This window comes from Grus americana, chromosome Z, assembly GCF_028858705.1.
Source record: "Grus americana isolate bGruAme1 chromosome Z, bGruAme1.mat, whole genome shotgun sequence".
Lineage (NCBI taxonomy): Eukaryota > Metazoa > Chordata > Aves > Gruiformes > Gruidae > Grus > Grus americana.
The window spans coordinates 75,971,369-75,988,198 of NC_072891.1; the positions used below are offsets into that span (position 1 = coordinate 75,971,369).

General features: G+C 40.8%; 1 protein-coding gene across 6 annotated transcripts in view; it reads left to right on the forward strand.

Annotated features, from left to right (window-relative positions):
- Nucleotides 1–16,830, forward strand: part of LPAR1 (lysophosphatidic acid receptor 1) — a 136,036-nt gene that overhangs the window by 76,312 nt on the left and 42,894 nt on the right. For 4 of the 6 annotated variants that reach the window (XM_054809986.1, XM_054809988.1, XM_054809990.1 and 1 more), the window contains 2 exons: nucleotides 2,978–3,146; nucleotides 13,795–14,542. In XM_054809986.1, the coding sequence (XP_054665961.1) occupies nucleotides 3,087–3,146; nucleotides 13,795–14,542 (808 nt within the window). In that variant the 5' untranslated portion in view covers nucleotides 2,978–3,086. The remainder of the gene's footprint in view (nucleotides 1–2,977; nucleotides 3,147–13,794; nucleotides 14,543–16,830) is intronic. The other 2 variants (XM_054809987.1, XM_054809989.1) reach the window with 1 other exon arrangement.

A 16,830-nucleotide genomic window follows, 5' to 3' on the forward strand; every position in this document is an offset into this window, starting at 1 on the left:
TCCAGCATGTTTCCCCACTTTGCAGTTCTCTAGATGCACTCACTCAGGACAGCAGCTTCTGTCGAGAGAAGAGTATGTAGAGTGGTATTCACCTGTGACACCTGCAGTTCCAGTCTTTGGGAATGATACGTATGAATCTGCTTCAAAATCTGGGTATTTTTTAAACGCTTTTTAGTGCAGCAAGCCATCAAAATCTTACTAGAAAGAAACCACTCCTGTGCTTTTGTGTTTCAGACTCTATTTTCAATAGAGATTACATCTTCTGTCATAACACCCTTTAGCAAAGATCATTTGAGGATCCTGTTCCCTTTATTTGCAGTTCTTGAAAAACACGGGGCTGCACCCTGAGCTCACACGGGTATTAAGTTAGGAGCGACCTTTGTTCACTCGAATGGAGTCAGCTTGCTTTTGTGCTGCTGTGAAAGCTCAGTCCTGTCTGCACTTTATTATTGCTGATGAAGATGAGGCAGGTTGGGAGTGGGGGGAGAGTCCTTTTGTACAGTCCAACCTGTTTTCAACTGGAATGCTTTTAGGGGCCTAACCAGTTGGCAGAAAGTCTTAATCGTTGTCTATGTCGTGCTCAGGAGCTTGAGAAGCAAGGTGTATGCAGAAGAGCCTTCCTTTTCCTACCCAAATTGAGGGATCAGTGCAATACAAGCAATAAAAATGCAGCTAGGTGCAGAAGGAGAAATGTGACATGGTCATAGGCTTAGGAATTTTTTACTAATCCTGTGTTTCCTAATTCTTGGAGAGGGTGAAAAATGATTGCAGGCATATTTCTCTTGTCATATGCATTAAAGTGCTCATTACGTTTTATGGAGTTAAGCTTTTTCTGACGTTTGTGCTCTACCTGGAGTACACAGAGCTACCTAAAGGCTGAACAGACTTAGGGCTTTTTTTCCTTAGTATTTCTGTTTTGCTCTGTGATGGTCCCTAGTAAAAATGATAATTTTCTCCCCTTTATATACGGGTCAAACAGGATTCTAAGCATTCTCTGGTTTTGGTCTAGGTAGTCTTCCCTAAAGTTGGCTTCATCTGTATTTTTTTTTCCTAATCTTAATTATCCATGACGAGCAGCATTTCAGGAGTAAGAGAGGAGAATAAACTTTAAAAGAAACTAATGATGAGCTGCTGTAAGATAGGTGCAGTGACACTGCTGCTCTTAAGTATGTTTTGAGAAGAACAGAGACAGAGGTCTTATGAGACCAAGATTTCAGTTAAATTTGTGACAGCTCATAGAGATTGTGATGAAATGTGCTGGTTGAGGATCTTGAGGCTGTTGATGGAGTTTTACTGAAAATCACTCTCTTGGTCAAATAGTAAAGTTTCCCTAAATCAGAAAAACAGTAGTTGCATGTTGACGCTGTTTCCTTCATCTGTCATGCGCAGTGGAAAAATTAGTGAATTTCAGAAAACAGGCAAAACTCTGTTTTTGAAAGGAAAACAGGAAGCCTGAAGGATATGTAGCTCAGTTCTTTGACTTTCAGTGAAGGCTTTCTTGCAGGAATGCTAAATCTCCGTTTTCTGTCTTCTCCATGAGTATAGTAGTATAAATTTGGAGCAAGGAGTGGAAAGAACGAAAGATTACTAGCAAGAAATGAGTAGGAAAGAATAGGGGTCACTGGAAAGCTATATAAAGATGGAAAAAGTGATCCAAGAGCTTGGAAGATGAGACAGCTACATGTGACGTAAGGCATGCAGAGATGTGTTGAAATGTGAAGCAGGCATTTCAAGATGATGCTTTTTAAGAAGGAGGAATAATTTCCACAGGGGCATGCAAAGGCTGACTTTAAATGAACAACACGGGGGGGGGGGGGGGGGGGGAGAAAAAGGGAAAAAAAACCCCAAACCAGAACTGACTCAGAAAAGCATGTGGAGTGCAACTTTCCTACAGCACTTACCTGTTCTTTCTTGGCTTGGTAAGTAAGTGTTGCCTTTTAAAAAATGAACCAGAGGCCAGGAAAGTTAATAGAATTGTCTGTGTGACTATGCCATGGTCTCAGTTTGAAAAATACCAGTTAGGTTTGGCATCATTTTTGGTATATTTGTTGGATGCTGAATACACTTAGCACAAGTGGTTTTCTGCCATGACTTACAGAATGTGAAGTGGTAGATACAGAGAGCAATAGGTGTCTCCAAAATACTTTCTGTGGTGGCTAATTTGTGGGTTGTGTTGTATATGTCTGGCCTGATTGGGGCAGGGGGGTGAACTGCAGTAGCCTTAGTCTGGAATTTTTAAATGGGCTTAATTTCATGGCCATTTACAGTTTGCTCCCCTTTTGTTTGGTTTTCTTTGCACAAGAGAATAGAAACATATGAGGAAACTGATCTAACCTTGATAAACATCATAATTATTTCCATAACTTCATTCTGTTGGATCATCTGATCTTTACACAGCATTTCAGTATATTCACCTACAGCGTATTGGGGGGGAGGGGGGAGGAGAAGTTTGGTTAAAAATAATCAAGGATAAGGATGTCTGTAATGTTTAAGTTATTTTTCTTAACACAGAAGAAAAGTTCATGTGATCACTGAACTGTAAAACAATAGTTGTTGAGGAAAGAAATGTATCCTAAATTCCAGCAAGTAATTCTATGAGTACTCTTCCGTGAGGACTTTATTTTTCTCTTTTGCTTTGGGGAAAAAAACCAAAACCAAACATTAACATGATTCCAGTGCTGTGTAGGTGACCATCTTTCCTTGCAAATGTGTGCTTGGTCTGTCCATTAGCCTTCTTGCTGTATTCAGTTTATGTTAATTCTAGTTTGTGTGGTCGAGTGAATTGTTTTGCTGTTCTGGACCAAATTCCAATGTGCCGTTTGAAACTTTCCTGCAAATCTGCTGTGAGTGGTCATGTAAGCAAGTTGGGTTCTGCAAACTCACAGGCTGGTTTTACAGCAGCTGAGGGGCTTGAGTGTTGACTGCATACCCATTTCTGTTGTTATTCTCAACTTTTTTTTTTTTCCCTTCCTCCTAGGAGCAAATGCCAGCATGACAAGGGTCTGAGGAGGTGCTTCTGTGTTCCTACCGAGGTTTTGCGAGTGCAGAGGAAGGGTGCAAGGACAGCAGGGACGTTTTGAGCTACCATGGATATTCCCACCGATTTGGTGCCGTCCTCCATGATGTCCCAACCTGAGGTGACTGAGGTGAGTAGACCACTCTCTCACAGTGAAAATGAAGCTCTAGCAGCTGAACTGAGTGAACCTCTTTCTTATTTCCTCGTTGAATCCTAGCTTGGCCTCCTGTCTTACTTCTGGATCATTGAGAGAATTATTCCTGAAATATTATATTAAAGACACTCATCATTTGCTAAGAATATTGTTATACTTTGAGACATGCCATTGCTGTATTATTCTGCTATTTGTAGAAGAAAATATATGGCAAAATGCAATTTCTAGTGACTCCATGTAGGTGGTACCAGCACTATGGTTTGATTTTTACCGTGCTCAATGAATAGAAAGTAGGAGGAGGTCATAACGTGGTTCAGTTGGAACAATTCCACAGGAAATTTCAGGTGCAATGTTCTTATCAGAAAACCTAAAGTTTTAAACCAAAAGCAGCAATAAAATTAATAATATAGTTACAATTACTAACACACTAATCTTGCTTTCATGAATCAAAGTGTGTGTTTGAGACACAGAATTTATAAATACCTAAGTGATTTCTTCAGCTCCGTGTACTGAACACCAAGTACTTGTGTCCTGGATTTGCATTGCTAGACCAAAGGACTACCGATAAGTGGATGATCATGGTCATTGGTAATACAGACAGCTCTCCCTCCAAGCTTGGGGTTTAGAGACTGTGCTTCAAGGAGATTTAACTTGGGAGCTGAAAAGAAATGGCAACAGGACACAAAGGAAAAAGACTGGTATCTCAGTGTGGGAGATAGACTCAAATTTTATATCCATATAGGTGGACTTACATGCATGAATTCCCACAGATTTCAGTAAACCATTGTGGATCTGATGGTTGGTTTAAGGCTTCAATCCTATGTAAAGTAGTAACAGCTCCAATCAGTCAGCTGGGAGCCATGTGTACGTTCTGAGGGTAAGGAAGAATCCTATTTAACAGGCAAGGACATAGTGAGACACACAGCTAAAGAGATCAATCATTAGATGGCAGTACTGGAGTAAAGCACTTTTCAGACTGGAACTGCATGGGCTTGACTTTTACATTTGTGTTGACATACAAATGAATTTTGGATATAGTTTAGAAAACTATATCATTAAATTACTTTTTTTCTGCAGGACATTATTTTGCCTTTTAAAAATGTAGCAGATGCCACAGTGTACTGCAGAAGACATTTAGAGACTAATGTTTTAAGGGACGGGGTTTTTTTTAAACTTGGAAGTAGCCTTGCATGCCTTCTGCATGAGCTAGATAGCATCTCAGTTACAAAAAGAAGTGTTTTGCTGCTTTACTTTAAACTTGCTTTAATCTTTTTTTATCTTTTATCTTTAAACTTGCCTTTAGTATTGTCAGGATAGTTGGTTTCCTTCATATTTGGTCAGTTTTTTCTTAGAAATAAATACTATCTGTTTTGTATACATATGTATATATATGTACCTATGCATATACATCTCAGTAATAAATATTCCTCTGCCTATCACTGGTCCTTTAACTGCACAGGGCAAACAAGAATAGACTCTTATTTACCACAGGAGAATCCCAGACACTTCAGCAGGACCTTTTGCAATCTGAAGCCTACCCTGACCGGTTTTTTTGTGGACTTGATGCTTGTGGTGGCACCATAATGAGGGAAGTTCCTGCTTAATTGCAAATGATGTTTTCTCAGTCAGCTAACAAAAGATTTACATTTTGGAAAAGTGTTTGAAAGTCACTTCTTGATACCAGGTGTGAAATTGTTTCTTGTTTTAAAATATACTTATTGCTAGCGTGTCAACATAGGAACTGCTTTTGGTACTCTCTACAACCCTCTACTGAAGCAACACATTTTCCACAGTCATGTCTCTTTTTACCCTACCTGTGCACTGACCTGTCTGAAGCTCTCTGCTCCCATCTTCTCCCCACCACCCCGCACCTTCAGCATCTTCTTACCAGACAAAAGGAGTGGTGATTAAGAGAATAGATTTAAGGCATCCTGGTCATGTTTAAATGGGAAGGATAAGTGAAGTTTCAGGGCAGTTTAGCTATCCATAGCTGTAATTTGGAATAGAAAATAGTTCCAGGACACCATTCACAATATATCAAAGAAGTTAATGCAATGAAAAATTTCCAGAATATACTTTGAGTTTTTTGCAATGGGGGTTTATTGTAATCTAGTGATTTTACATTAGGTAAGCCATTCTGCCCTTAGAGAGACAAACAGAATGTAACAGAACTTTTTGATTTTTAATTTGGGGATATTTTCTGGTACATGTGACAACTTCATACCCCAGCTATGTATAAGCAAAATTATATCATGGAAACCTGATTAGTCTGATAATGCAGTAAGCAGAAAGTTAAATAATTCTGCAAGAAGCATTTAGCATCCCAGAGGGCTTTGCTGTTTGCAAAATGGAAACATAACAAGTGGTGATCTAAACTGATTAATGTACTCTGTGGAGTGATTAGTATCTTCTCTCTTTGTGAATGGCAGGAGATGAATTCTGCAGTAAAATCTTTGAGGAAGAAATTACTTGAGCTCCAGTTGCTTAATGAACCAGGGACTTCCAACAGTGCTTCAGAAATGCTTAAAACAAGACAACAACAAAAATTCAGCATCCTCTCTATGTTTTTGCCAGCAGTGTATCCCACCAGCCAAATACTAGAAGCAAATGAGTACGTTTAAATAACTGCCTTGCAGCTGTTCCAAAGAGAAATCCAGAGCACTTTCCATTATAGTTGCCTTTCATGGCTGTGTGGTTACTAGAGCCAAAAAAACATTTCTCCCACTCTGCCATTGAATATTTCTCTAGTTTCCCTTCTTTTTGTTTGAATTAGAGTGGAAGAGATTTAAACTATCCTTGCCACAGAATGGTCATCCTCAGTAGCTTTTTCATGTTTATAATGATGCTTGAGAATAGACTCCTGTGAGGTGGCACAGCTGTTGTCACCCCTTTCCCCAAGAAAGCCCAACATTTGGATTTGGATTTTGGATTTCAAATTTCTGCAGACAACAAATGTGCTGATTTTTTTTTTTCCCTCCCCTTCTAGGTGAGTAAACAAATTAAAGTCTTTACCAGAACAGAAATCTGGTAATGGTAAATAAGGTAAATGAGGGAACAAAAGGAAATAGTGAGACAGGAAGAAACAATTTGTGATTAGAGGTATATCCACCCAGTTACAGGCATCATAGGGGAAACTTAAATACCAGTATGCTGCTTTTTGTTGTTGTAGTTCATTTTTTTGTTTGTTTGTTTCACTTTGTTCTTACAATAGATGAGATTGCCAGGGGTTCAAAATACATCTCCATTTTGTTCAAAGTAGACCGATACTACCTTATACCAGCTGCTCAGTACTGTATGAACAAGTTACTGATAGAGAACCCACTGTTGCCAGAGCCCTGCAAGAGAAAGATTTTTCTGTAGTCCATTTATATATTTCACAAAGCAGTGTATCAAAGCAAAAGAAACCCAAACTGTCTGATGTATATTTCAAGGAAAAAAAATGGATTTGCTGTGGTAAACACAGGATAGTCTTCTTATTTCCATTTGGAAATCTCAGTTTCCAGCCCAAAATGGAATTTGCTATGCTCATTAACATAATTTTGAATAAACATTTTGCTTGTAGGCTAAACTCTCCCAAGTGCTTACTTTGCTGGTTTGCTTGGTGAGGAGTGATGGAAGGTGTGCCCTGGAGACAGAAGTAGCCCAAATAGCCTACAGCATTTTTTCAGCATAAAAGGCCAGTCTTTCATCTGCTGGAGCCAAGAATTAATTCCCAGCTTGGCTCACTGAGCGCCAAACTGGGCCCAAAGGATGCATGTTGCAATTCATTATGCATGGAAACTCACTTGGGATGTTAGAAGAGCAGATTTTTTTTTTTTTTCCCCCTCCCGTTTCTTCCACCCCAATGGCTTCTAAAGTGACACGGGTAGGGTACTGCGTGCTGCACCTCTCTCCAGAAAGCTCTTCCCAGGGCTGGGGTCTTTGGGGAAGGTCTCTCCTGCGCTGCACTCAAGCTGCACAGCAGCCTGCAGGCACTCACAGCAGTTCAGATGTCTGGCTATGATGTTCAGGTTGAGGATAAGGCAGGTAGCAATCAGGGAGTGAACTGGGTGAGATAGTGGAGAATCCTAGTCTGCATCATGACACAGACTTTTTCTGAAGGCATAAGAGGCAGCATATTTCAATCACTAAATTAGAATATAATAGCCTTCCTGTATCTTCCACAAAGCTAGGAGATGTTGAGCCTATACCCATGTTTGTGTTGGCTAATGTTTGTGAAGCTTAGCTTGTCATGAAAGCTCACCCAGAAGAAAATGAAGCTTGAAAAGCTTTGCAGAAACCCTTTTTGTACTCTGTATGGGACATCTGGGCTCAACATGCCCAATCACGTCTCTCCTAGTGGCAAAGCCAATTAGCTTATTTTTGCAATGCCTCTGCGTTGCAGTGGCAGCGTGGCCTCCCTTTGATTAGGTTGCTGGAGGAATGAGTTTAGTCTCTGTCTTTCCTTGGATATTTTTTTCCAATTCTTCTAGCTTTTTAATTTCCTAACTATCATTTTGCTTGCAGAGTTCTGCAATGAAAGAGGCTCCACGTGCGTGTGCAGCAGTTCCTTTCTGCAGCAGTAGAAAGTGCAGGAAACCACAGAGCTGGTGATCTGGGGGCCAACTCAGTGTGCTCCTGACGATCACTGCTCTTCACTAGTGCTCTTGAGTTTGAATAATGAATTGCATGGCTCCAGATTTATCTATCCTGAACAGCTGTAGGGCCGAGTCAAGGTATTTCAGACCTGATAGTTAGCAACCCTGGCATCTTCCAGAAGAAAGGCAGTTTTAGAGTTAGCTGGACTTCTTCCTCTCACCCATTCCCTTTTTTAGCCCACAGAAGCTATTTTTGAACTTGCTTTTGTAGTAGTCAACCATGAATAAGCTCTAAGGAAGGTCAACACCCTCCCTGGTTTTATAGTCAATCTGTGGACGTCATAATCATAGTTTCCAACAGGATCTCTGTCACTTCTGAATTATACCTTCCACAGTAGAAGTAAAATTGCTTCTTTTCCCAGTGTTGCTGGTGACTGGGTCTCTTTGGTACACTGAGTGTCTAGATATGTTGGGTTATCCTTTTCAGGTATAAACTGTAGGATACAGAGAATTTCTCAGTTAAGTTTCTAGTTGTTGGGACACTTGATATCTCTGAGACTCCGTAGTAATAGTCTACTACAAAAGCATCCTAAAAATTATTGGATATGCTAGCTATTGCCACACGATCCATAAGTAACTTTATGCTTTATCATGTTATAGCAGATCCCCTTGCAAAAATATTCCTTTCCTTGCATCTTTTCAATTACACAAAGGGCAAAATGAGTCTAGTCAAATGAAGTGGCCTGCTGTGACTGAACCACCACATCTTAACATACAAGTTTTTCTTTTAAGCCTGCCAAACGATTACTTTGGGAGACGCAGTTCTGAAAAGGGTATGTGAGAAGCTGCTGTATCTTGGTGGTAGGGTTTGATGCTTTCATTGTGCAGACGAAATGATATCTGTACATACGGCACAGTAGGCATAAGATGATAATGAATCAGCGCCCTGGTCTTGAGACTTTTTTATTTTTTCACTTAAATTTTGGGTAAATGCCTCCTCAGCTTCTACTTTTATTTTTAAAGGAAACATGATCTTTTCCCCTTTATTTTTAAACCTCTTGTTTCTTTTGTGTTCTGCGGTTTGAACAATAGTTTGTGCTTTTCATTAGGTAATGGAGAATTTTTTTCTTGCAAATTGGATTTTGTTTCTTGTCTGTTACAACTTTACTTTCATAAAACCCATGGTTTTGCAGTTGTGGGTTGAGAAAGTATTTACATACTGTTTCAATTATTCCTATACTTGCTTGCTTATGCTTATTTTAAAGATATTCTTAATTGATACCCTTACTTGGGGATTTTGAAGTCAGCAGTTCCCACAAGTTTTTCAGCTCTAGCCTTCCTGGAATGTTGGTAAACTTAAGAGTATTTAGGTAAACTGAAAGCAATGCTACTGCTTTTCCATTTGCTGCTGCACTAAATGTAGAGCTTTAAGACACCTATTGCTGTTTTGGAGTTCTAGTCTACCATTCCCAATTCTGCGTTTCCTTTAAAATATCTTTTGGATTTCTGGGCAGCACTGAGAATGATAAGTATTGGGTTCGGGATCCAAGGGTAGGTACCTCAGAATTAAAAGCTCATCCTGTATAGAATGAGTCTCCTCTGAGTCTCGCAGACTTCAAGGAGACTGGATGCAAGTTGCATGACTTCTGAAAAATTGAGGTCTCTGGCTTGTACTTGGCATTTCATTGTATGCAGAATTGTCATCTTCCTCAGACTTCCTTGCCAGATAAATTGCTTTTCATCTCTTCTCTGTGTTCTGGGTAAGAAAAGAGCAGCACGTTGAGGTTAATTCAGTAAAGGGAAAAGAGAGAGGAGCAGACTGTGTTTGGAGAGCTCAGGGTTAAAATATTTTAAAGAGTTTTCTTGGATATGGAATAATTTTTGTGGCTTCCAAGTTTTAAAAGCTCTGTAAAAATCAGACCTTAGTATTCTAAGAATGTTCAACTCTGTTTCTCTCAGCGAGAAATAAATGCACCCATGCCTGCTGGGGGGGGTGGTCCTTTTTTGTTTGTTGGTTTTGGATTGGTTTGGGTTTGGGTTTTTTTTTTTTTTGTTAGGTGGACTGAGGATCTCTGCAAACTCTTGGATTGCAGTGGGTTTTGTAAACTGATCGCTTACCCCTCAAGCACCTTGTGCTAACTAATGCTTCGTTTAGACAGTATCAATCAGTGGTGTTTATTTTCCAGCCTAAGCATCTCTCCATGCACAGCCCTCACCAGGTGGGCTGTCACTCACCACCGAGCGGGCAGGATCCGGAGCTCCCCTCTAAGCTTCCCGCTCCAGGCAGCCAGCGCCTTCTTTACTCCGGTCTCTACTGGGTGGGGAAGGGGGTAATGGGCTGCTCACCCAAGAACATCCCATGGGCATGCAGCTCCATGTCTTGGATCCAAATCCTCATGCCACTCTTTAAGTTCTGATGGAGAGGTGGAGCAGCAGAAAGATGAACCAAGCATGAAACACTGGGAGGTTGCTTACATGGGCTCTTCTTCTCAGTCTCCCCACTGCCACCCCAGTGGCATGGTCCCGTACCACCAGAAAGGACCAAGAGGACAAGTATAGCAGATAGTTGCTGGAAAGGCCATTGCCAAGGTGATGTTCTGGCCACAGCGTGACTAGATGTTGACTGTAGTAGCAGAGTGAGTTTTATTTATTAAGTTCTGGTGCCAAATTTCCTGGTCTGTATGTACTGTGTTGTGGTTATAAATACGTCTCATGATTTTAAGAGATTTAACTCCACGTAGTCAGGATTTTCTTGTTCTTTGTTTTGGGACAACTGTGTCTTGAGTATTAAATAAACCTCACATGGTTAGAGAAGGCTTTGCTTTTAGCATGCTTTTAGCCTGCTGTTACTTCTTTTTGCTTTATCTGTCTTGTTGGTTTAGGATTCGGACTTTTCTTTCTCTACACAGATGTGTCCTAGAAGTTTAGTTAACATGGGCAATTTGCAGCTTAGTTTGTTTTAAACTTCTGTTGAGATATACTAAATGGATGAGGTAAATCTCAGGGCACTGTACATCTGGCTTACCCACTAAGTGGAAAGTTCAGGAAATTAAAATATAAACTTCCCTGCCCCTTTTCCTGCAGGGGCAGGAGAGGGGATGGGTCTGCCTGCTTGCATATGCCATTATGGTATGTTAACACTTTCAGTACTCAGAGATATGCTATATTTCCCTCCTGCTTGAGCCTTTCCAGTCAAATAGCAGCATGACGGGTAAATGTGATGCCTTAGGATTTGTGACCTGGGAGGTCAAAACCTTCCTGTAAGATATACACTGACATCCGAGAAAGCTGATTGTGTCTGGAAGTCCCCTGTTTGAAGTTTTGTCAGCAAACTGTGTCGTCTTCTGCCCTTTCCCTTGGGACTGCAAAGATTACTTTCAAAGGAGATCCCAGGTTTTATATTAGCATGCCCTAAAACCAAAACTTTTCCAAAATCTCTTATGTGTACAGAGCGTTTCATTCCTGTGTCTTCAAAACGAGAGAAGAAGCCAGTGAGCTTCATGCTGTTCCAGGATTACTCAAGTGCTGTCATGCTTTTAAATTTAACAAGTCTGACTCTGTAGTGTTTTACAGACTCTTATGTGCATTGCATACATTCAGCCCTGGCTTGGCATTTTGTGAATAAGACAAATGCACAGCACTTACCAGTGCATGTTAGTGAGCTTTTTTTTTTAATCATATCTTGTTTCGGAGTCTATATGAAAAGGCTGGGGAGGATATTACAAAATCAGGGGGAAATTCACATTCTAAGCCCATGTGCAAAACAAAACCACAAAAAGAAAAAAGAAAAAAAGTGATATCTACCACATTTTAAATTTCTGAATTAAAAATACGTGTTCTGCCAGGTGTAGCTGGCCTCTCTCCACAGGAGCAACAGCAGAGCAAGAATCGTTACATGTGGGCAGCAGCCATCTGAAAGAAAAACTTAGACTGACAAATATATACACAAAGGGAGAATTTATTCAGGATCACAAAAGTCCACTAGATCCTGGAGTCCTGACCTCCTCTGTAATTCAGACTGTAAGACTGCATCAAGATATTCTTAGAGACCAAAAAACCCAGGGCATTCGCATAATTAATGCAGAAGTTGGCAAGCTTTTATAAGGGCCACTAATTCATTCATATGACTTCCTCTCTCCCTCAAGGGTTCTTATACTTGACCTGTTATTACCAAAAGGTCTTTAACCAAAGAATTAAAGCCAGATGTCTTGTAGCTAGGTCTCCTTTTGTGAAGTATCCCTTATAAATCGTTTTTTCTATGCAACACAGAGATCCTACATGAGAACTTTTTAAAATTCTTGAATAATTAAGGCTGAAAGGTTTCTAACCTAAAAGTTGATGTATCCTAGAGGAACAATAAAAGTTTTATAGTCATTGTGCTGAGAAATACTGTTTACCCTAGCTTTTTATTATCGTGGGTCTGCAAATGTTTCTGGTCGATGTTTAGGTTGGAGGTAAAGTCATTCTAAAAAGACCTTTTCTTGAACATAAATCTGAATGCATTTGGCATATAGGTGGAAAGTTTTGTATGTTGCTTTATTGGAATTAGCTTAATTGTGTTGAGAAACAGAGGAAAATTAAAGGAAACAGAAACAGCTTTGGGTAATTCTAAAGAAATATATATCCGATGCTATTTTCACTCGAGTCCCATTACTAATTTGGTTTCCCAATTCTGTACATTTTTGGTTTCAACATAAAGGTTAGGTTAGCTGTAGCATTTCCTGCAGAACGGCTGGAACTCTCCAAAATGTGGACAGTTTTGGATGTTTTAATGAGAAGAAATTCTCATCTTTTAGTATTGTTGATCTGTTCTTTGGTTGGGCTTATTACCCCATTTCTCGCTAAAACTGCTCCTCTTTTTATAAAAATTTAAGTTCAATCAGTGGAGTTTCACAGCGGTGGAAGCAGGGTGCCAGCTGTCCTGGGACTCTTTAGAAAGAGATTTTTTTGACATGAGTTTCTTGGTTTGTTTCTCTTTTTTTAATTATTATTTTTACATCCTCGTTGTTAAGCCATGCTAAACAAGGAACCAGTATGCTATTCAGAGGGGTTTCTTTTTCTAAGGTTTGCCTTTTGGGAATTGCACCTTGAGTAATTGATTATAACTGAGGAAAGAAACTCATTAAGAATTTTCTTGTTAGCCAACAGTTTTATGCAAAGCTTCTACTTTCTGGTGGAATATAAGGCTTGTTTGTTGCACCCGTAGCTGTGCTCAGCTGAGTACTCTGCAAGGAATATGAATCATGGGTTCCCTGACATAGCCATAACAATACTTAATGCAAGAAATAAGGTGTGATGCTTATAACAATAGTTTTCAAATACTGCTTTTCTGATTTCTTGCCTTACTACTTCTATTTCAAATTGGAATAAGCCAGTTGAGTTACATTTAAAAGCATGGTGTATTTAAAACCCTGTTTAGAAACGTGGCTGATGGAAAATTAATGGTCACAGAAATACAGTGGCATGGTTCTTTATTGTTTATAAATGCACTTCATGCCTTATGGACAGACACAGCCCCTGGCCCTGGCAATTCACAGTCTTAGAGCATATTGACGATCTTAATTGAGGGTATTCTTCCCAGTTTTCAAGACCCTGATGGAGACATGAGCTCTTCTTTTAATACCAATACAGCCAAATAATAGTTTTATGCATTGGTAACATTAAATAAGGTGTCCCGTAACAGAGTTGACTTTTCTTAATTACCAGTTGCACGCCCTTCTCTAAGTAAATTTTTCAGCAGGTCTGCTTGGCCAGAAGCTTGTTTGCTGTGTAATTTACAACTACGTCAGAAATCACGCTAGCTCCCAGAGCAGATGGAAGCATTTCTGGTTGTTTCTAATCCGGTTACTGTTACTAGACTCCTCAGAGCAATTGTCTGCGAGTTGTGGAATGCCATTTGGTCTGAAAAAATAAATTTATTCTGAAGCGTCTTCCCTTCCTGTCCCCCTCCCTGCTCTCTGTGCATGTCTTGTCTGCGGAAGCAATCATATGTTTTCGGTTCTGATGTAATTTTTTTCTCTTTTTTTTTTTTTCTCCTCTTCTTTCAGTCCACAGCCATGAGCGAACCACAGTGCTACTACAATGAAACCATTGCCTTCTTTTATAACCGAAGTGGAAAATATCTAGCCACTGAATGGAACACTGTCAGCAAACTTGTAATGGGACTGGGGATTACCGTCTGCATCTTCATAATGCTGGCTAACCTCTTGGTTATGGTGGCTATTTATGTCAACCGCCGATTCCACTTCCCTATTTATTACTTAATGGCCAACTTAGCCGCTGCGGACTTTTTTGCAGGGCTGGCTTACTTTTACTTAATGTTCAACACGGGACCCAACACTAGAAGATTGACTGTAAGCACCTGGCTTCTCCGTCAGGGTCTCATTGACACTAGCCTGACAGCTTCTGTAGCCAATTTGTTGGCCATTGCTATTGAGCGGCACATTACAGTTTTCCGAATGCAGCTGCATACTCGGATGAGCAACCGGCGAGTGGTGGTCGTAATTGTTGTTATCTGGACTATGGCCATTGTCATGGGCGCCATACCAAGTGTCGGATGGAACTGTATTTGTGATATCACTCACTGCTCCAACATGGCACCACTCTATAGTGACTCCTACCTGGTGTTCTGGGCTATTTTCAACCTGGTCACTTTTGTGGTCATGGTGGTCCTATATGCTCATATCTTTGGGTATGTCCGCCAAAGGACTATGAGAATGTCCAGACACAGTTCTGGACCCCGCAGGAATCGGGACACCATGATGAGTCTCCTGAAGACTGTGGTCATTGTGCTTGGTAAGTGTTTACTTTGCCACCTCTGTTCTCCCCGCTCTGTTTCTTATCAGGTGATTTCAGTAATGCATGTCCAGCTTCTGGGAGGTCAGCAGCATTAGGAAGACACTAGAAGAGGTGGGGGCAATAAGAGCATTCATTACTGTGTTGGTACTATCAAGCTTATTTATGGAAGTGGGTATCAGAGACGTGGTCACTCAGCCCTGTAACATGACAATGATGAAAATCCAGGACCTCAAGATGTAAGCTGGTGGGGTTTTGCAGCAGTGCAGGTTTAAAACCTGTTGTAGCAGCCTATCCTGTGTAGTGTTCGCCCTTTTGCCTCTGAAGATGCCAAATAGCTGCAGCCTTAAGTTAGTACAGGAAAGGCTCAGTCTTCCACTGAAGTACCTCTTGTTTCCTTTTTGCCACCCAAAATGTGGTGTGTGTATTCAGGCAATATTCACGTGTCTGGAGAACAATGAGGGGCTATAGGCTATTGATGAAAAGATTTTGTTGAGCAGGTCTGCAGGTACAGTTTGCTCAGGTCTATAATGTTTGGCATATCTGAGTATCTACCAATTTTAGGAGGTGCCTAAACTTCAGGGCATGGAAAACAGGGAAACATGAGGCAAATACCATGACACACTTTGGAGTCAGAGGGTTCCTGTCTTTGTGGATGGGTTTTTTCTGTGGCTCTTAGTTTCCTTATGCAAAAGCACAGCCTGGATACTGGGTAGCATTCCCTGGTGATGTTCTTTGCAGTTTGTTCTGCTCTTTGTGCAGATGACAGTGAGCTGCAGGCAGGAATGGTGCTGGTCCTTGTCCCAACCTGTGTTCCCACCCATGAGGTCCTCCAGCATGGTACGCAGGTCTCTTGGGATCCTAGTACCCTGTTGCATCATGCCCTAGTAGTCCATAAATGCAACTGTAGACAGTCTGCAAAGCCCAAAACTTAGCCCCAGTTCTTGCTTTGACATCCTGATTTCCATGACTTTACACTGTGACTTGTTCTTTCTAGCAGTTACTGTCTGCACAAACATGGTGGAATAGTTGCAGAGATTTGATGTGAGTCACTGTGTCAACACATGTGTTAGTTTAAGAATGTGTGTGTTGCTCTCTGACCTAGTGATTAGCTTTGTAACCAGAATATGAACTGTGTAGTTGACTAACCTGTTCAGCCATTGATAAGTCATATTCCTACGTGTCCTGCTCTTCAGGGAAAAAAACTGAGGCTTGTGAGGGAGGCTGCAGTGGTGGGTAAAACCTCTCCTGAACTGTCTGGTGGTTTGGAAATCTCACCCTCCCCATCTCCATGATCCTCCTCGCTGAAGGCAAGATGAGGTTAAGAACACAAAGAAAATTCAGGTTTTGCAGTCTTCTTAGGAAGTAGATCTTTGCTTTCCTTCCTGAAGGAACTGCTGTTCATACAGCAGTGGAGTATTTCCTGTGAGGTGAAAGGCTTGAAAAAAAAAATAAAAAATGTGAGAAATAGTAAGTGCTTATACCAGTGCAATGCAGAGTTGTAGGAATAAATAAATAGTCACTGAATATATAGCACGTGGCAGCTAATCCCAGGCATGTAGGGGACTAGATGTATGTATGTAGCTGGAAGGGTAGGTAGGTAGTGACTGCACCCTCCTCCGTTCCCCAATGCGTAAAGGTCACAGGGAAGATGTACAGGCCACCCATGGTGGCCACAGTGGTAGAAGTCTACAAGGAACATAAAGTAGCTTCCCCCCTGCCCCCCCCCAAGGACCTTATTTTTTTCAGGTATTGTCCTGGAAACAGTGGGACATCTCCAGGTGTTAAGTAGCACTAGACAAACTGAAGGTGACACAAGTTTAGCTGCTGATGAAGTTCAGTAATATCTCTGATTCCTCAATGGGGCTATTTGGAGTAAAATTTTTCAGGACTACAGGTCGCACATGTTGAAGTTTTCTTCAAAATCCAAACAGGACCTTATTTGTTATTACTGGTGCAGTTAAATTCATTCAGTGTTGGGCACACACTCTGCTTTAGCATAATCTAATCTACATAAAGCACCATTTACAGAGAGAGGTAACATACTATTTTATTAAATCTGTTTGAAGAAAACAAAGGCACTCCCAGGCTGTGACAATCCTCATCCTCTATTTGGATTTCCTGCTTCAGTATTATTTTGAAAAGGGTTTGGTTGTTTGGGGTTTTTTTCCCAAAGCAGTGTGGTTTCTTTGGTTGGAGGAGGTCAGTCATAGGGCTATAGTGTAAAGAAGTAGCAATGCTTTCGCGTCCTTACGACCTGTGCGACGCAGTTGCAAGATGAAGATGGC